Raw genomic sequence first — 21,233 nt, forward strand, 5'->3', positions numbered from 1 at the left:
AAGCTATGCAAATGTCAGCGAATGAATAAAGTATTTTTCAACTCTGTTACTTCAATTCTTTCCAAAGACATCAAAAAAAAAAAAAACACCAGGAGCAGTGTCGCGTACCATCAATAATATATCCTTCTCTTTCACTTTTTTCTTCTTTACAAAAATAGTATCACAATAATAAAACAAAACCCAGTGCTGCCACTGCCATTGCCATTTCCACTTGCTGCTTTTGTACAAATATTGAATATCCAATCCGCGAACCCATCAATCCGCCATTCTATAGTTAATTTCTTCAACTAGTCCCAAGGTATGTCTCTCTCTCTCTCTCTCTCTCTCTCTCTCTCCTCCTCCTCCTCCTCCTCCTCCTCCTCCTCCTCCTCCTCCTCCTCATCCTATCTATGTCTCTGCCTCTCTTCTCAAATGGCATCTATGTATGTCTGTATGTATATATGTAGAATGAATAAATAACAACAATAACACATAGTAGTACAACAGGGTAGGGTAGGTTGCCCACTCCTCCTCAGCTTGCTCCATTTTAGTCACAAGTATTATATCCCAGTGGGCGGGGGCGGCCAGGGCCAGAATCTACTGTCCGTCATATGTAGGCAAGTGAACTCCTGTCAAATTCAGGCTGCGGGCGACCTCTTGTAGGAGTCGGAGGTCTTTGAATGTTAAGCTCCTAATTAATGAATCCAACAAATAAATAGCATTTTGTCAGTAGCGCCAACCCAAAGATGGAAAAAGACCAAGACATTTGTATTTTGTTCCAAGCCAAAAAGCAATGGGGAGGAAGGCATGCATACCTGCATCCATGTTTCCTCCATCACCCGCTCAGGAGATGTCTCCGGGGACTGAAGAGGTGGGGGCAGGGGATGGATCAATTTTGGAACAATTACCAACCCCCGCCCAACGACCAATATTGCCCCCGCGTTGTTTGCTGTCCCTGAATATAATAGCAGCAGCATTGTAGGCAATCAGACCAGACCAATGCTTTTATCATTCAAACTAGCACTTGTAGTAGTAGTAGTAGTTGTATTGGAGGGAGAGTGGGTGTGTGCGTGCGTGCATTCATACCGCAATAGTTGGTTGCCGAGAAAAGGGTGATCAACTGCCCTTGGGCAAATCGTTCAAATCCATCCATTACACACTCATGAGCCCTTATGATAAGCTGCAGCTTATTCCTCTTACAGAAATCTGAGACACGGTCAGGCTGCAACAAAAGTTAAAGGAAAAGCTAGTGCCAATAACCACCATAGAAATGAACAGAACTAAAGGCAATAAGACAAGCATCTGCACTCATATCTATCATAAGGTCACTCGAGTGCTCCACATTGGTATGACATGCACCATCAACTTCTTACCCCAAATGTAACAAGACCAGGTCCTCTTGCATTCGGTCTGAGCCCCTCTACACTGTCATTTTCAGTGGGATCCGACCTGTGCCAAAACAACAGATATACAAGATAGAATCTGATAATCCCAATTTAAACAACATGAAAGTCGAACACTATACCATAATAAATCCATCAGCACAATTGACCCGGCATCCATAGTAATAGGCCTCTCTAGTTTCTCTACCTGTTCTACTGAATTTATTGACCTCCCTATGCCTCCATGCATGCAGATTATTTTCTTCTCTATCAATGCAGCAAGTGGAAGATAGTTGAATAACTGATTAAAGCGTGTCCAAGCCCAGATTCCATCACTTTCACCCTGCACAATTACCAATCAACATTGATAATATACTCAGAACAAACAAGTGAAATACTTATGTAAACTTGCACACACCATTCTTTCAATACACTCAATGCGAAAACCAAAAAGCGCATTGATGTCGGCAGCTTCATGGTTCCCTCGTATCAGGTGAACGTTATCTGGGTACTCGATCTATTTCAAGAAAGAATAGCAATTAGGATGAAGAAATTCAAGCCAAGGTGAAAGTATTCCACCAGTTTAGTGCAGACACACTTGCCTTAAGAGCTAGGAGTAAAGTAATGGTTTCCAAGCTGTGCTGTCCACGATCAACATAGTCTCCCAGAAACAAGTAGTCAATATAGCTGAAGCACAAGAAAGAAACCGAATTAAATAACTTTGCATGTTGCAAGTGTCAAATTTGCTGGTCACTGTGCAAAAGACACTGATGTTAGTAGTAGCTATGTGTTTCAGTTTTTAATGCTATCAGGTCCAAATATCAATCATGTTGCAAGCAACATGAATCCCCATCCCTCAGCTGACAAACTATACAAAGTGGATACATGATAGAAAAAGAAGCATTTCTCAAATCATCAAGCATCCTTGAGCACCAAATTTCACTTCCAGAGAAAGATCTAAAAGTACAATCACTGGCCTGCAGTAACCTTTTCCTGTCACACTCACAAAAGGCAACTAGCTATTATGTTGGTCCTAACTAGCTAATGGAACATTCAATATATAACATGTGAATGCTAAGTGTATTTGTTTGGGGGTTTGGATTTTGGATTTGAGTTTTGCACAGGAAAATTTTGAATTAAAATAGTTGTTTTGATGTGAAATTTTGAATGTAAAATAGATTTTTAATGTAATATTAAAAAATGAGATTGATTTGGTGTTTTGAGGGAAAATATTTGGAGGAATATAAAAAACTTCACAAAACCCCTCAAACAAACACACCCTTGAGTAAACTCTTAATATAACTATACTAGAAGCCTAGAACTATCAATACAAATGCTAATAAAGAAAACCGTTAACAATTTCATAGTGCAAGAATCATATCCTAGGAACTTGTTCCTGAAATTTATAGATTCTACAAACCCGAAGTTTACAGCATGTCCTTAGCAAATTATGGGGTTTTTAGGGTGTACTGGGTTGGGGGATTTTACCTCGAATTTTACTATTCACTAATTTTTTTTTTCCCCCAAAAAATATAAAATCAAACAATTATTTTTTATTTTTTATATAATACTAAATATCAATTTCACATTTAAAACATCACATCCATACATATTCATAGCACATCATACAATTATTCAACTTCAATTTTTTTACTATTCAAAATCCAAACCCTCAACCAAACACACCCTTAGGTTTTATGTTTTTCGGTTGTGATATTTTTTAGGTTAATTAGTGATTGGATGTGATGTTCTTGAATGAAAAATGGGTGTTAGATGCAATGTATTTGGAGGAAATTTGAATAGTAAAAGATTTGGTAAAAACTGTAAGTAAACAAACCCTATAACTCCTGCATACAGCAACCATGACTTGGTATAACGTATGTAACCATGAAAAATGCTTACTTCCAACAGGTATAAATCTAGAATGTGAAACTTACGTAATATCCCCAGCAGTAGAAGGAAAACCATACTCATCAAACAGCCGCATTAGATCACCAAACTGCCCATGTAGATCACCAAACACTTTGACAGGAGCTTTCAACTGGAGGACAGTTGGCTCATGCATAAAAATCTGTTCAGCAGCATAGCAAAGCTCACCAACTTCATAAGAGTCCAAAAAAAACTTCCTGTTGACAGGAGGTTTCCAATTGCGAGGCCTGAGGAAAGTTGATATAATCTACAAGGCAAAAATGAAGTCAATTATTGGACTAAAAAACTTTATCGGGTTATTACAGTTTAAGATTTCAATGTAGTAGCAGCATCCACAGAAAAAAAAAAAAAAAAAAAAAAAAAAAAAAAAAAGGTATGCCTTTTTATGCAAGCCTTGAGGAGATCTCTGCCTAGTGAATTTCTTAGTAGGATTTGAGAGGTCATTTTGTGACGGGATCATTCGTCTACTTTCATTTTCAAATTGATCCAAGGATAGCTGCCTAACCATTCCTCCCAAGTTTCCAACAGCTTCTTTTGCAACCACAACCTGCAACATTGGATATGACACTCTCATGGCTGAGATTAATGCATTACTGTGTACAGCCAATGATGAATATACATCATCATACCGCTCTAGTGTGAAGGCGAACATCACCCTCTGTATCACTACCCTCAGAAATGGTCCCAGCAGACTGTGAATTGGCATCTGATAGGGATGCTTCTTCATGGGCAGCTGATGCTGCCTGGGCCGACTGCCAGACAGCATTAGCAACCTCGGCTTCAGCAGCAGATGCCTCAGCCAGTTTCTCCATAGATGCTTTATCCATACTATATATATCAATAATTAATTAAGCCAACCATCATTCCAATAAATCAGAGAAAGAATATACATCAACAATATTAATATACCCCAGGTGTCCAGATGATGGTGTTTCATCAGGGTTTGATATAGCGGAAAAAGGAGTAGAATTGACATTGTTTGATCTTGGACTAGCTGCCATTGAGACTCTCTCTGATGGTGAGATTGCAGCATGGATGTCAGACTGAAATTGAGAGTTCTCGGCAACAAGGAAATCATCCAACAAAACATCTGCAACACAAGTTAATAATGGTTGGAAGGAATAAATGCAAAAGATGGATAAGAATTTATGCGCATTGTCTGTGCAGCTTTCATTTCAAAATAACAAAAACAATATAATAGTCAGAAGAGAAATATATGAAGATCTTATGTCCACAAAGCTGTGTTAACCTTTCCATGATACAAAATTAATCTGCAACTTACAAAAGAAAAGTTACATTCTTCAAAGTTGATACCCTTAAAAACCCAACACTCTGGCAGATGGAATATGCACAGGTAGACAGAAGACATAGCAACATTGATCCAGGGAAAAATGTGTTCTAACATGAGTTATTATGAATTCTCAAGCAAACTTCCCTTTTGCCAGGTCTTTGAAAATAAAAGTGGTTCAAGATAAATCAGCATATTTCAAATCCAAAAATCAGCAGTGTTGTGAATGTAAGAAATTCAATGCCCAAAGGCATGGATGGTTTTTCTATGTGCAAAGTAGTTTCATTTCTTCCAAATACTTGGGTAAAATAAAATAGTAAGCAAAAAAGGTTAGTGATTGCAAACTTTACCTCCTTTTAATCCACCATATATATATATTCTAACACCAACAGAAGCAGCAGCATGTCGACATCGGCGCATAGACTCCAGATAGGGGTCTGGGTCAGAATGGGCTTTGCTTCCACGAGAGGTCACAATTCCATTTCTGTCAAGCCAAACTCCAGCAGCAGTATCCAGAACTTAAACAGAAATGAAAAGGCAAACATAAGCAAAATATATTTACAAGTTCAAGCACTCGAACTCAGTAGAGCATAAAAAACTCCCAATCACACCTGCAATTGCAGCATCACCTTCTACTGCTCGTCCACCTTTGACAACACCCCCAGTAACATGCAATCTAGCACCGACGAAAACCTGATAAAGGGAAGAATTCATAATTACTCAAAGAGAACCAGCAACATACAAATCTCTAATTGCATCAAATTTTTTATCCTACAACACCATACCACAACAATATTATACAAACTCCAAGGGAACTTAGACTAAAGAAATTACATGGCAAGTGTTTGGGGCGAAGTTCAAAAAATGAATATAATATTCATACTAGTCTCTGACTATTAATACCAATAGTAGAACAGCAGAAATACCCCTAAAGCCACTACAGGAGTCATGCATCACATGCCCCCTTACATTGTTTATTAAAACAGTGAGCTTGGGTGTACATGCAATCCTGCTTCTAACAAACACCCCCACCCGCCCACCCACCCAAAAACAGAAACACTTACCGCAGCATGCTGATACCTCGGTGAGGGTGACACACCTGGTGCAAGAGTCCACTCCCACAAGCCATTTCGATGCATAAGTAGTCCATAAGCATCTGCCAGAGGCTGCACAAACCCACATACAACTAATAGCTCAGTCAAACACAGCACCAAATAACACCTACAAAAAAGTAAATTAGATCTGGAAAAAACAAAAGGTAAAAAGAGATAAAGAAGAAGCTATCAGTAGTTTACTGAACCGCCAAGGTGGTTCATTTGGAGAAGTGAGTGTAAAATTAGCAGTATGCCAATATAGATGATTCAAAGCAATGGTTCAATTTAATTTGCATCATCTGCGCTAATTTGCAAAAACAGACTATGACCATTTTATCCAAACAGAGGTTCTCTAACAAATAAGGGCACTCAACAAGAAGCAATGTTTCGAGTTTGAAGAGCATGGAATTCTATTTCTTTTCTGACATTTAATAAGCAAGGTTTTCATCAAACTAATAGTATCCATGTGAACTAGATCATACCGTTCCTGAAGCATCTCTTCCACCACAGAGCAGAAACATTCCATCAGATCGTGCACTGGCTGTTGCATACCTAAAGACACACAATCATCTAATTCTAAAACACATATTTGAAGAATGAGTGCAGGCAAGCATTTCCTTTGCATGTTACACCTAAATCAATCAATATCTAAGGAATGAGAAAGTAATACACGGAATGAGATAAAGATAAATGCAAGGAAACAAAAGTTGTTTAGAAAAAAAAAAAAAAAAAAAAAAAAAAAAGAATGAACCCAGGAGAGAAGATTCAATAAATAATTACACAGACCCTCGAGTTTAGAAGACAAACATTTATCACAAAAAGAGTATATCGACTAAGGGAACAAGTTGACTAAATCTCCAAACCATCCTACTATTATTCCAAATTAACACAAGTAGAAATTGATAATAAAATAGGCTTCGGTATCTAGTAATAATATGCCAACTATTATCCAACACCAAACAACACTTACATTCGAGCAGAAGGCCGGTCACCTTCTGGATTAAGCCTTTGCCACACATAGGGTTTTTGTGCCGTATCCAAAGCCCAAGCATCAGATAACACTCGTTTTCCTGTAGAAGGAAATGAAGTACTGCTAATAAGCATCAGATTCATCAAATACTAGTAAATCTAGTGAAGAAAAACAGCTAAAAAGTATCAGCCACAGATTTGGAAATATATCTCAGTCGAATCAGTGCCACAAATTGCATATGGCGGGTCAGTTATAGAAACTCTGAAAGAGGTGATTCCACAGCACAACCAGTTATTTGTTACAAATAGATCCCAGGCACAAATGCTAATGAATATTTAATTCATTATAACTGCAAATTTTATTAAAAAATTATGGTCCCATAAGGCATATCTAAATGTCAATTGGGCATGAGTAACATATGCGTGCCAGTAACTTGCGGGGCCTAAATGAATTAGGGGGTCAATTAACTGAATTAACAGAGTCCATCAGAAAACCCCTAATATCCATGGATGATTATGGGAGATAAATTTGTAATGTTAAAAAAAACAACTCTCTCCGTCCCAACACGATATATTCTTCCGTCCTGCTAAAAATATATCTTTCTCATTATAATAAAAGTAATTGATATACAATTAGTAAAGTACACCTAACTTTTACAAAAGTATCTTTTTCTTTCGTACTTACAAGAGCAAAGATATCAAGATCATTTTACACACTTCTACTAACCAATAAAATACTATTATTCCTTAATCCACTATAAAAAAACAAAGCCATACTTTCCACAGACGATGGGAGTAAGATTTATGGAGTTATTACAATGTCATTACCCTGCTGTATGTGATAAACTCCGCCATATATTTTCCTTGCCAAAAGCATAATTGTCAATCTCGAAGAGCGTTACATAGAGGTTAACCTCTAAAATGCTATAGCGAGATCATTTTCACCATCTCACCACTGGTGAATATTCTTAATATTCTTCTCTGTTTTGTCATTTTCAATCATTCTTTTAATTGTATGTTCATCAGATTGCAAAATATTCCTTTCCTTTCTATAGCTACAAGTAGCTATAGTATATTGTAATATAATAGTATAAAATCTACATTTGCCAAATACGAATATAATGTTATATTGTAAAATCTAATTATTTAAACCAACTTACAATAAAAATTATAATATATATTACTTAATTTAAAAGGTGGTCCCCTCTTTATCGCTCCGCGCCGCTACGCCACTACTATTGACAACTATGGCCAAAAGGGACTATTAAATGAACTTTACGGAGAATAGAAAGCTTGATCTCACCATCATTGCCGCTCACGGTAACCAGATAGCGTTGGGCAACCAAATCCATGACATGGCCATATCTAGGCCCCGGACCCTGTCCTTGAACCACAACTCTGAGAAAAGACAGTAATGAATGAGTTAGAAAAGTTAGAAATAGAAAATAATTAAACCAGATATGATGACAAAAAGACGATAAAAAAGGCAGGCAAGCTTACCTGTGCCACTTGAATTTGTCATTTGTGAGGTCGAGTACATATAGGTCATCTGTTGAATGGCCAGCAGGACCAATCCCACCCTAGCAATCCATCAAATCTTGTATCAGTTGCGTACACACATAAAATAAGTAAATTTGCAGCCCTCTCATGGAATAATCACCTGAAACACAACCATGGTTCCAACAGCTGCTGCCGCATGCGCTGCCCTAGGAGAAGGAGGCTCGCCCACAGGTCGAAGCCTAGTCAAATACATTAATAAATAAATAAATAAATATGTGCAACAATCAGCAAAACGACCAAGTGGAAGGATTGAACATCAATCAATCAGCCACAACATGTACATCAAAATTGAACAAAAGGGAGGAAAGGAAAGGAAAGATGGGGAAACCTGATCCATTTTCTTGTAAGTACATCGTAGGAATGCACAGAATTCGTCACTCCATCTAACCCTAAAAACCAAAAGAGAGAAGGAAAAGATCAAGAGCGCCGTAGATTAAATAAGTACCAAGTTAAAAACTTAAAAAAAAAAAAGGGAAGGTCTAAGGGGTAGAAGTATACGGATGCCGGATGCGCCACCGTTGCCGCCCTCGATGGCGGTGGCGCCTCCAAACAGAATAAGGCGGGGGCCATGGGTTTTAGTGGCGGCGACAGCAGTTAGAGTGTGACCACACCGCGGCCCCGGCGCGTCGTCATCGGCGTCCCAGAAAGTTTCCAAAGTCCGATAAGCCGGCGCCGGGTACAGCCACGGCTTGGATCCCATCAACAAAAATTCCTGAATTCTAGTCCGATGTAATCAAGACAGGAGCTGCAAATTGTCAAAGCAATGATGGGAGAGCAGAGGGGCAACTTGAAGAAACACCAAAAACGGAACCCTAGAAGTTCAGACTACGACACCCAAAAAGGAAATCAGCGGATCCAGAGCGGCGGTGGTTGGTTGGCTGGCAACCACCGGAACTGGACGGCACGGGACCCTTTTACTCAGACAGACAGGCTGAGTGACTTGGTTCGCTGTCAGATGTGATTTTATATATATATATATGTATTTAACCAAGTTTGAATTATCCCACAAATTATAGCTTCGTTTACATAAGCAACTTCACTCTTTTTAATACTCACTCCATACTCCGTCATATAAATTTATGCCAATTTAATCGGATACCATTCAAAGAAAAAGTGTGTAAAATTTTTTAAAAGAAAATGATAGATGGGGTGTATCCATTTGTTTGTTTTGTGGTTTGATTTGATGAAATTTTTTTTTGTGATGTATACAAAATTATGTGATATTATAAAAATAACAAATATATGTAATCGTTTAGAAAAAATTGTGTTACACAAAATTTATACAAATTATATTTGATTTGAATATAAAGTGGGTTATATTATTTGGATCATTTGATTCTCCTTATGAGTCGATTTGTTTTCCAATTTGGTTTTCTATGGTTTCTTTGATCCGAAGAGATTTGGTCTTCGATTTGATTTTGCTGAACTTTGGAGAGTTTTGGTCTCCGTGCAGGCGATTTGATCGTCAGCTTTGGATTTGATGTCCTCCTTGGACGAACTGCAGCTTTGATCTTTGGTTTGACTTTGCCGCCTTTCGGAGGGCTTCGGTCTCCGTGGGAGGCGATTTGATCCCAACTTTGGATTTGATGTCTTCTTGGGACAATCCGCGACTTTTATCTTTGAGGAGGTGGATTTGGTGCTTCATAACACTTTTGACAGCATGTCCCTTTGACTTTTGGATCGAAAAGCGCCGAGTTGATGCTTTTGTGAAGAACGCGATGAACACTTTGAAGCTTTGGGATGAACTTTGGATGCTCTTCTTGGCTTTGATGGATTTTTCAACGGCTTTTAAAGTTTTGATCCTTGAAGAGGTGGAATTGGTGTTTCATAACACTTTTGGCGGCGTGTCCCTTTGACTTTTGGATCAAAGAAGGCCTAGTTGATGCTTTGGTAAAAAACACGATGAACACCTCGAAGTTTTGAGAGGAACTTTGAAGACCTTCATTGGCTTTGACGAATTCATCAACGACTTTGGGAGCTTTGAATACGACGAAGAACGTTAACTTCATCGATTCGTCAACCAATATTGGATCATTTGTCCAAATCAGTGACTTTCAACGAAAAATACTTCAAAGGACATGAAGAACAATACAGAGAGATTCTAGAGACTTTCCCCTTTACTTGAATCTTCGATGTAATTTCGGTGTGTCAAATGAACTGACCATGACTCCTATTTATAGGAGATGTGTTTAATGGTGTCACTTGACGCGCGCTCTGATTGACCAATAGAAAGATTTTATAATATTTCATTTTCCATTGGATGTTGTCTTCCATTATTGACGAATTTGATTGTGCACTTTCATTTTTCGCCAAGATTTTTATATCATTGCCCTTTTTCGAAAGATATTAATTTATATACTTCATTTATTGACAAGATTAATTTATTTTGCTGCCAAAATTTATTATGCCTTTATTTATGCACGTAATATTTGTACAATATCTTCTACTTTAAGCACATTTTTACATTAATGGTTGATATTTATTGTACAAAAATTAACATACGTGCATAATTAAATACCATATATTTATTTTATATGATATTTAATTGATTTTAAACATATATTTTGAGTGTCGACAGTAATATATTAATTTATTTGAAAAAAAAATGTGATAGCATTTTTTATTAGAGGAACGCACCCTAGAAGATAACATAGTTAATCTAATAATTAATATTGAATCAAAAGATAAATATATAAATTTCTCTTTATTTTTCACATATATTCAAGATCTTTTACTAAAGTTTATATCAATGATTCTGATTGATTTTCTGTATTAATTAACATATTAAAGTTTATAGTATAACTACAAAAATATAATAATCTCAAAATCTAACTATTGATTGATATTTATTGACAGCAACAAAGACAATTCTTCGAATAATGTCATCTTCAACCCATCAATTCAATTTTTACTCTAAATATGTCATTGCTACAATAATTTTATTTCAATCATAATTTCATTTTTCATTATTATTTTTCAAATATTCAATTTTTTCTATTATTTTAAACAACTTTTTTTTTTAATAATTTAAAATATTTTTTAAAAAAATTTAGAAAAATAAAAATTAAATTTAAAAGTTAAAATTTTAAATTTTAAATTTTTTTAAAAAAAATAGCATTGCTACGGTGCAACGTCAGTCGACGCCAAATTTACCGACCATTAATGGCCCGAGATGAAAATGGCCTAACAAGAATGCTATGAGATTTTAGGCAACGGGCAAAGAAATAAACAGAAAGGAAGTCAGAGAGCTGCAGCAGCAATCAACCTTGGACTCCCTCCGAGTCCGCAATAATACGCCTTCCTTACTCTTCCTTTTCTAATAATGACTAATCTCTACTGCAACATTAATAATAATTATTATTAAGTTTGAATATATTTATTTATGATGGTAAAAAATTCAACCTTGAATATTTATATATAAATAGTTTTTATTTTTCACTTTCGTTGTGCGCAACTCTATAATAATTCTCTTTCCCTTTCTTTGCATAGAAGCAGCGTGAATTTCAGACGGGATAAATAAACTAGTACTAGCATTGGCAAAGAATTTCATCACATTTTGATTTAAAATCTAGATTGGAAAGACACATATATAAGATGCATTACCATTTTTAAAAAATAACAAGAAAAAGAAAAAGGTTATGATGCATGATGAGCCAAGAAGAGCTCAGCTCTATAATATAAGCAAACTCTACAAAGAGCTCACAATATGACTCGAGTCCCGGCGTACTCATGCACTACACTTGAATTGAGCCCTGCCCCCGATCCGATCATTACCATTGATGACCATGATGATGATGATGAGACCTGTCAATATCATTCCAGAAAAAAAAAAAAAAAAAAAAAAAAAAAACACCTTATCAGAGGAAAGACACAAAGATGGATTATTCAGCCATTGGTTGTATCTAATCCAACTTATTCAGTAACACCATCCTCCACCAAGAATATGCAAACACAACATATTGATGATGTGGTCTTCTAGACTCTGGGCTCATGTCATGTCATGTCATGTGCATAGATATTTCCAACAACAACAACAACAAAAAACACCATATTCTCAATTCAGTTCAGATACGATAGTACAAACAAACCGGGAAAGAGATAGCTACCGATGGTAGTGGACTGGTCTATAACGTGTCAGGGGCAGGGATTGGGAAATGCTGAATGCACATTGTTCACTTCTGCCACTACTTCTGGAGTAAGCTGGACGCTGCTCGCATTGATTATTTCTTGGAGCTGCCACAGTTTCGTTGCACCAAAAACAGCATGCTCCTCACAATGTGGTTATTATTTCAGATTTAACACTACGTGAGATGATTGCAGTCAGTAATATTATCTCAAATCTCCCAATTACGGTAGCCATTACTGGCTAACAGACAGACCATCCTCTTTCATGATAACCAGGACATACATGTTTGCTTGCTTCACAGCATTTTAACTGTCTGCACCAAAAATAAGTTAATTAATGAACAATTTAGTACCACCAAACATTTTTGTTTGGGGAACCATAAGTTCAAAGTGTCATCTAAGGATGAAATAGAAATGAAAGTTTGAAAAGCAGCCAAGCTTACGCATAATAGGAAATAGAAACTTTATTTAAAAAAAAAAAACAAAAAAAAAAAAAAGAAAACACAGATATACAGGTAATCAAGTAAGAATCCTTAAGGGGGTGAATGGTAAGTAAGAAGATAATAGACAATGGTACTGGTATGACATTTCATAAACCTGGTATGGCAGAAACAATGTTTGTTTAGTGAAATTGTTTGAAGAGATGTTTTTTCATGTGAGACATAAAAAATTGTGTAAATAATACAAAAATAATGAGTGCGTATAATATATTACTTTTTTTTTTTTGGAAAATGTGCTTTTTGGAATTGGTGGAAGAACCCACCCACAATCTATATGCTGGAAAGTAGTAATGATGCCAACAATGATAACAAAAACAAAATAAATGAATGATAACACTTTCAATATCCTTCATTTACTTAATAAACCTTTTAAAGGAAATCAAGCCTCTCTTGTCCAAAGGATTCTATATATACAGTGGCGGAGTAGAAAATTTTATTGATGGGGGCCGATTTTTTTAATGTATATATATATTTTTTAAAAATATATAATACGATTAAAATTTAAAATATATATACAAATTTTTAGTTTTAATTTTTTTCAGATATAAAAAATCATAAACTTAAAATAATTATATTTGGACAATTGAATATTTGTAATAATACTTTGTTATTAAATCATCATCAGTGGCCAGTTATTGGTAAAACAGTTACTTTGTGAACTCAAGTTCTATGAGATAACAAAGATAAAATTTTAGTATGAATGAAGCATAAAGAAATTTATTGCCACTTGGTAAAGTGTAAATCGGGTGTTCAAATACCGAACATTTGCCCTCACGTGATGAATTTTCAAACATATAGACAAAAGCTCTTAAAGGTTCTCGGTCCAAGTTCATATGTCACAACTTGGATAGGATGCTTTATAGGCTTAAGTTAAGGGAGAGTGTTGAATTAACCCATTTAAGTTACTTTGTATGTCTAATTATGTGTGTTAATTCCTAGCATGTAATTATTATTGAGTAAATAGAAAATGGATTTATAAGAACATAAATTATCAAAGTTATCACACAAAAATAATCAGGTAAATTTTGTTGTTTTTTGAAAGTAAGTTTTGGAATTATAAAATTTGAATTTGAAAGAATATTGGATCTAAAGTTTTAAATGGAGAATAGGATTTGTTCACTTTTGAGTTTTTTCTTTCTTTTATTTTTATTTTTAATATTCTATCTCTCACTTTTTCAAAAAAAAAACATCATATCTAACACTTACAAAAAATTACATTTCAAAACAAAAAATGTAAAAACTAAAAAGAACACGCCTTGGCGTTGAATGTAACATTTTTAGGGGATAAATGTTCTATAAATAGTGCAAAAACTTAGCTGAGAGCACAAGTAAACTAAACCTATATCATTTGTGCTGTACTTAAATGTCAAACATTTATTAATCCTAAAAGATTAATATATTTGATTTAACAAGTTAATATTCAACATCTACACCAACATTTGAAAATCATATGCAACTAAAAATATTCATAATTCTAGTCTGAAACTAGATCCACAATTGCAATCAGATGATTGATAATATGACACTATTCTAAGCATCCAAAAGTTAGTGATTTTCTCTTTGAGTATAGCATTAGTTAGTAAATTGATGTTATACGGACAGGATAAGGAAATTTCAAATGAATGTCAGACAGTATATGATGATTGTACATGATGATTTAGTAGTGTTTTCATGCTCATGATGCATGATAAGAGGCATGAAGTGTTGAGCACAAAGAAATCACATGCAAAACTTCTACGACAAATCAATACTGCAAAGTGGCAAGTGAAATGAGAATTGGTAAAAACAACATTGCATACAAGTGATACCTTTCATGATGGCAGCATTCAGCCATGCCAGAATCAAAATTTCGGCAAAGAAGGTTATAGGAATTCTGTATCCATAGAAAAATAGATTATCATATCATATCATTTAATTGTCTAGAAAGTACTTGTGTGCATGCAAGGGCATAGAGATAAAGCCATGCTATAAAACAGTTGTACAGTACAAACCACCTGCACAGAAATTATTCTTGTATGGATAGAAATCGCTTCAGCAATCTGTAGGAACTTCATGAGCCCATATGGAGTTTCATTGCTAGGACCAATATACCTAATCTGCCAGCAGTGATTTACTCAATGAAAATCAAACTTTCCAATAAACATCAAATTAAACTTAACTGGAAGCACAACTAACCTTACCACAAGTAACAGCTTTATCTAGAGCAGTTAGCTGTTCCTGGATACTTATTGAAAAATGTTTGGGTCGGATCATACTCAGTTTCTCCAAACATAGGAACATAGCTGCAACAAAATTCTCAAGAAGTCATAGATGTGGCCATATACCTAGATTACTTTATAGAAAGGCCAAAGATTATCTAATATCTCCACTTATTTATACTTTTCATATTAACAAATAACACATATTTGAAAGTTAAATTGTCGAAGTTAGGAGGTAACACATTAGAAAATTTTAATACAAACCGATCAGGCCAATGAATTTGATACAAGTCAATATAGTCAGTCTGCAGGCGCATCTGCAAGAAAGTTTTGTTTTAGATGTAAGGCAATCAAATATTAAAATAAGAAAATGTAAAACTGCAGACAGAGTAATCTGGACTTGAAGCGTAATTAGCTCAGACAAAATCTTCACAGCCCAAAGCAAATAGAAAGACATTTTACAACTAGAGATACGCACATCAAGATAAATGAACTCAAAATTGAAAAACTACATGATTCAGTTCAACCTACTATTAAGGGCCGCTGTTATATTATTTCCGTCAAGGCTTGGCCCATTCCGAATCCATGCCATTTGTCCTGATGGCCACTAACCTATCCCCATACAATTAAACATAGATTTCAGAAAGGTTCGTATAGGGAGCAGAAAGTACTGAGACCATACTTCCAGAGCACACATTTATCACGAAATTTGCTAAACAGAACATCTTTCCCATTTGTGAGTGTGACAAAGTAACATATATATAAATATATATATATAAAAATCGATGGAGCCTCTTTCATTGTGTGAATGAATCAATATTTTTGAAGCACACTCAAAACATATATGTAAAATGGCGTGTTAAGAGTCCCACCGGGGCAAAATAAAAGCTTCTGTATCCTAAAGAGCCATAGAATGTGTTATCGTCTAGTGTTTCAAAGTTCCATGAAATAAGTGCGTAGTAGTCAAAGGCTTGATGCTGAGTTGGAGTTGAGCTTTGAAAACATCAAAGACTCCAAACTCGAAAACCACACATGGATTAAGCTCAGGCTCAAGCTTCAGCTTCATGCCCAACACAAGTAAGATCTCAAACCAAGCTCCTAAACAAAGCTAACTAAATCAGGCCAATGCCAGCCTAGTGGCTAGTTATATGACATACATAATATGCAAGTGCAAGTGTAAGTGAAGAGCTCAGGCTGAGTAGAATACATAATTACAGAAAAGCATGCAAGTTTAAAGAGGGTGGGGGTGGATTAAGTTAAGTTGGAGTGGAGAGACCTTTGTGGCAAGGATGAGGCGATGGCGTGGGATGTTACGGCTTCGAATCCAATGTCCAAGATACTCCTCGCTTCTTCCTTGCGTCCGTGCGCAAGGCTGCACAGGATACCTAGAACGAGAAGTAAATAAAACAAGGACTAGGGGAAAGGGAGAAAAGGAAGCGAGCAGCAGCAGTAGTAATGGTGGTAGTACATTTCGGCGGAGTCGAAAAAGTTGATTCCGGAGTGGAAGGCTTTGTCGAGGAGTTGGAAGGACTGAGAGAGGGAGTTTTGCTCCCAAAAGGTCATGGTCCCAGGAGGAGGAAGTAATTAAGAAGGAATTAGTATTGCTATGCTTGGAACAATTGAATAATACCATGGAAGGAGGGAGGGGGAGTAGAAGAAATTTGGAGCAGCCGAGCCGAGGAAGGAAGAAATCAAATCAAAACCTAAGCAGAGTCTTGAGGCGAGCAGGTCCGGAGCAAGGTTGAAGAGGGGCACTGCCATGTCCACCCCCATTCACCAATTAGATCATGCAGTTGTTGCAGCCGCCAGCCATTGTATAGTGCAGTCCAGTGTAGATGATGATGATGATGATGATTAGAGATGGCAATGGATAGATTTAAATCATTATTAATATTATCGCATCTACCTGCAAACTATGGGTCTGTTTACATAATTTATTTTCTCTCATTTGCTATTATTTTTTAATTTTTTTTTAAATTTTTAAAATTCCAAAAATTTCTATCTAAACACACCTCATCTGTTATTTATTTATTATTATTTATTTTATTTGCTCTTGGACAATTTATTTATCTTATTAATTTTTTTCTTTTATTTAATAATTTTTTTAATATATTTTGATTTTTTTTCTAAATTACGAATTAATTTTACAAATTTAAAATAAAATAAATTATTTATTAATATGTTAAAGTTAAAGTAAAAAATCTAAATATTATTAATTTATTTTTAAATATAATTTTTTATTATACAAATTTATACTAAAATAAAATAAATGTATTAAAAAAATAATAAAATTAAAATACATACTAGAAAATTATTTTTTTTCATATTTTATATAAATTTTAATTAAAAAATAGTCATACTTTTTAATAATAATATACTTCTTAGTCTATTTACTGTCTTACATTTATATTTATTTATATGAATATCGTTACATTAATTTATACAAAAGGATAACATAATTAATAATATTTTTTTTAAAAAAAATCATACACTAAATATTTTAAAATTAAAATATCAAATAATTTTAATTATTATTCTTATTGAAATAAGTAATATTTCTTCTGTTATAAAAAAAAAAAAAAAAAAAAAAAAAGCTACGTCCCCTTTCATTTTTTATGTCATAAAAAGAAAATAGGTATATCTTATTTTTTAACAAGAACAAATCATATACTACTACTTTTTATCATTTTTTTTCATTATATTTTTACTGTAAAAATAAAAATAAAAATGCAGACCACATTAAGCAAATGAATCTTATTTTTCAATGATATCAAATACTCCCAGGGTCCATCCACCAAATTTTACGATGCAGGGAAGAAATAGATGGAAAGTGACCAACAGAAACAATCTGATGACCTCCCTCTGCATCTGCAGCAACACCATCAGTTCCAACATACGACTATGACTCCGCGCATCCCTTCCCTTCCCTTCCCTGCCTGCCTGCGTCATGATATATATATATAACATCCCTCCACTCCACAGCATTTCTTCAATGACTTCTCAACATTACCTTTCTATCGTATAACCCAACCCCTCCTTTGATTGCGCTGGGCTGGGGGCATCAAGGTTTAGTGCAATTGCAGGCATCACACACCGCTTCACCCCCCACCCCCCCCCCCCCCCCCCCCCAATAAGATCATACTCTCTTTGGCCAAATTTTCCTAGCTGACATGTTATGACTCTGCTGCAATCATGGTAAGAGTTGATCGTAGAAAAGATAACAGGAAGGATTGATTACCTTTGATTCGATGCAACTGTGGTGTGGTGAGACAGATAGAGCTAGATACACATATCATATCAAAGCTCATTACTGTGGAAATAGTTATAATCAAAAAATTTATTCAAGGAAGCACTTCCAAAAATTGAATCCCCCCAATTTGAATCCCGTGCTTGCACATCATTCCAACAACCTGATCGAGCTTACTTTTTCTACCCCACTTTTGATATGCCTTAAACAATATCCACAAAGTTTTCCTTGACAGGGGCATGTTTACTCTACCCATTTCATCAAGAACCCTCTCCATTTCTGGAATGCGCATCTGTGATGAATACATAACCATCTTGCAATGGTACATCGACCGGCATATTTTCCAACCTGCACTGTCCGCACGCTGCACAAAGTCCACAAGCTTGTCCACTGCATTGTGCCTGAAATAACTCGCTATTATGCATTTCATTATGCTCACCGTAGAGACAAATGCTTTACGCTCAAATGCCTCGTTGATTGATTTCTCCATTCGCTCTAATAAATTCTCTTTAGCATAAAAACAAATCAGCATTACATTTAAGCCGGGCCAATACTCCCCTTCCGGGATCAGTGAGAGCAGTTCCTCAACCTTCTCAACCCTACCTGTACCACAACTTTTAATGTATGCAAATATCATGCTTCTAACCAATGAAGTTTCCCCCCGATCAACATGCTCCCTTATCAACTCATAGATTTCTTCCATCTTTTCCAGCTGACCAGAGTTTGCATACCCTCGAATCATCAGTAGATGAATCTGCACATCGGGTTGTATTGGACCTGCTTTCATAACCAGGTAAGTCTTTTCCATCTTGTCCCACATCCATGCAGTGATATAACCAGCAATCAAACCCCTGTATGTGTTAAGTGTTGGGGTAAGATTTGAGTCCTTTATCTCTCTGAGAACTTCTTCCATGTGATCGGTAAGCATCATGCGCCCGTACATTGAAATAAGTATGTTGTATGTCACGATTGATGGAGAGCATGTGGTTTCCGTTTTCAACTTGTGGAAGAATGACTCACACTTGGCAGGCATACCGTTGTAAGTGTAAGCACTCATGAGGGAATTGTATAAAGATGTTTCATTTAGTTGTCTATTTGTTGCCTCTTTAAAGAGCTCGAGTGCGAGATGAACATCCTTCAATCTGCCAGCTATGGTGATACCCTTTGCATACTCTTCCCCAACCACCGGGGCCGCGGAGTCCAATTGCTTCCTCCTCCAGTCGAGAACCTGACAAGAAGGAATAGACAAACCCGGACATACATAAAACAATATAAGTTGTACCCACAATACACATCAATTATCTGCTAAAATATAAACAAGAGAGCATTTTCATACCAAAGTTAAGGGGACGTTGAAAAGAATGCTGGTCCTATACAATCATTAGGAGGAGAAATAGATGGAATGCAAAGCAAGCAATTTGATCGGTACTTAGAAGAATAGATGTCATTTCAGTAACACCTCAAACCAGCACACAGAACAGGAGCAAAAAACTAAAAACGCAGTGACTGTTCACCTCTACGGGTATTTGTTGTCCTGCAGAATCGATAGCCATTCGAACAAATAACCAACTAAAAAGTTACCTCCAAGGCTAAACGCGGGAATGGCTTGAGCTGCTTCAGGAGCTCCACCGCAGCAGATCCATCTGAATACATCCTAAAAAGTGGGGATGCCTTCTCTTGGAGAATCTTGTCAAGTTTGTCCACATCATCATTTTGGTCCAAAATCTGGTCCTTGAGCTTGGAAACTTCATCGATCAAATCTTCGTTGAGATGCTGCGTCTCGGAAGTCCGTGTATTGGTAAAAAGAGCAATGATATGGGAAGACAGCAGGGGGGTGGCATTGGGGTCGGAATCCGGAGAATGGTGGGTTGAATGGTGGCGAATAGCTTGAGAGTATCGGGAGGCAGAGCCAGAGGGTGGTTTTGCGGGAGCGAGAGAAGGTGAGTTAAGGTTTGGGGATTTAGGGAATTGCGAGAGTCTCCAAAATCGTTTCATGATTGAAAGAAAGGATATGAAATTCTGGTTGGAAGTTTCGTTAGGGTTCTGGGGGAGGGAAGAAAGAGAGGAAGGAGGCGAGAGAGGGGCTCTCTCTTAGCCAACAAAGTTTACCGTCAAAGCTGTGCACAGGACAGGACAGGACAGATGACACTCACTCACCTAATTCGCTTTTCTGGATCGAACAAGGCCGGCCCGCCCGCCATGGGAACGACATTCGTTCCGAGTGAAGAAGGAAGGAAGAGAAGGGCACGAGCCGAGCAGGGCAGCAGCGACAACCATCTAATCTAATCTAACCCTCCGAGCAAAGGAGAGAAGGTCGTCTGAAGTCTGAACTGAAAGGAAAAGATCCAGGCAGACAGGAGGCCGTGCGTTATATCATCAATATGGGTTGGATTGGATTGCCGTTCGATTAATTGGTTGATTCCTTGCTTGCTTCGGAGATACGGAAGGAAGGAGGAAGTTCTTGTTAGCGGGAAGGGAAGGGAGGGGGAGGCGGAGCCGCTGCTACACGACCTGACCTGCGCTTGGGTTGGGTGGATCTCATTCTCAATCTCATCTCGTACGCTGGGCAGGGCGGCGATCCATCTCAAGACGGGCTGGGCTAGGCTGGGCTTGGTCAAGTGATTTGATTTGCTATCTTTTGGGTCCAAGAAGAAGAACTTTTAACTCTCTGAATTTTTTGTTGTTCATTTTCTTCCCTATTTTTTCTAATCATCTAGTGTGAAAATAAAATTTTGAGAGGATCCGAGTTAAAGAATCATAAGTTCATTTTGCGGCACCAGGTATCACTTCCATGTGAATGTGATGTTATTTATGCCTCTAAGGGAGGGTTTGCCCCATGCCCAGTCACAAAATGAAATGTACAGAGTATAGACCCATGATCTCGTCCCGCTCAATGCTCGCTCATGCATGTCATCTGTGTTATTCAGCTCAACTCAACTCATCTCATATCTCATCCAAGATG

At 36.6% G+C, this 21,233-nt stretch overlaps 3 protein-coding genes across 5 annotated transcripts; all 3 read right to left on the bottom strand.

The window, feature by feature from the left end:
* Positions 1 to 105: 105 nt before the first annotated feature.
* Positions 106 to 9,129, bottom strand: LOC127259295 (serine/threonine-protein phosphatase BSL1). The gene is made up of 21 exons (XM_051286524.1): positions 8,700 to 9,129; positions 8,530 to 8,590; positions 8,302 to 8,380; positions 8,142 to 8,221; positions 7,945 to 8,039; positions 6,643 to 6,742; positions 6,155 to 6,224; positions 5,643 to 5,744; positions 5,190 to 5,271; positions 4,929 to 5,096; positions 4,200 to 4,380; positions 3,920 to 4,118; positions 3,670 to 3,837; positions 3,299 to 3,537; positions 1,964 to 2,048; positions 1,780 to 1,878; positions 1,505 to 1,704; positions 1,353 to 1,428; positions 1,066 to 1,201; positions 795 to 934; positions 106 to 670 (listed from the first exon to the last, which is right to left on the bottom strand). The coding sequence occupies exons 1-21, from the start codon at positions 8,899 to 8,901 to the stop codon at positions 587 to 589; spliced, it is 2,646 nt and encodes an 881-aa protein (XP_051142481.1). The 5' UTR covers positions 8,902 to 9,129; the 3' UTR covers positions 106 to 586.
* Positions 9,130 to 11,734: 2,605 nt separating this feature from the next.
* Positions 11,735 to 16,971, bottom strand: LOC127259296 (uncharacterized). Of its 3 annotated transcripts, none has more exons than XM_051286525.1 (9): positions 16,655 to 16,971; positions 16,493 to 16,554; positions 16,301 to 16,409; positions 15,289 to 15,341; positions 15,002 to 15,108; positions 14,821 to 14,922; positions 14,635 to 14,699; positions 12,308 to 12,640; positions 11,735 to 12,005 (listed from the first exon to the last, which is right to left on the bottom strand). In XM_051286525.1, exons 1-8 carry the CDS (start codon positions 16,795 to 16,797, stop codon positions 12,568 to 12,570), a joined length of 714 nt encoding a protein of 237 aa, XP_051142482.1. In that variant the 5' UTR covers positions 16,798 to 16,971; the 3' UTR covers positions 11,735 to 12,005; positions 12,308 to 12,567. The 3 variants fall into 3 exon arrangements, with proteins under 3 accessions (XP_051142482.1, XP_051142484.1, XP_051142483.1); XM_051286527.1 differs by having other exon boundaries at positions 16,301 to 16,396; positions 16,655 to 16,765; XM_051286526.1 differs by having other exon boundaries at positions 16,301 to 16,396; positions 16,493 to 16,735.
* Positions 16,972 to 17,692: 721 nt separating this feature from the next.
* LOC127259886 (pentatricopeptide repeat-containing protein At2g30780) lies at positions 17,693 to 20,800 on the bottom strand. Its single transcript, XM_051287501.1, has 2 exons — positions 19,853 to 20,800; positions 17,693 to 19,499 (listed from the first exon to the last, which is right to left on the bottom strand). The coding sequence occupies exons 1-2, from the start codon at positions 20,264 to 20,266 to the stop codon at positions 18,366 to 18,368; spliced, it is 1,548 nt and encodes a 515-aa protein (XP_051143458.1). The 5' UTR covers positions 20,267 to 20,800; the 3' UTR covers positions 17,693 to 18,365.
* Between the last annotated feature and the right edge of the window lie 433 nt (positions 20,801 to 21,233).

The sequence above is a fragment of the Andrographis paniculata genome, unplaced genomic scaffold, assembly GCF_009805555.1.
Source record: "Andrographis paniculata isolate CXL003 unplaced genomic scaffold, ASM980555v1 Contig60END, whole genome shotgun sequence".
Taxonomy (NCBI): domain Eukaryota; kingdom Viridiplantae; phylum Streptophyta; class Magnoliopsida; order Lamiales; family Acanthaceae; genus Andrographis; species Andrographis paniculata.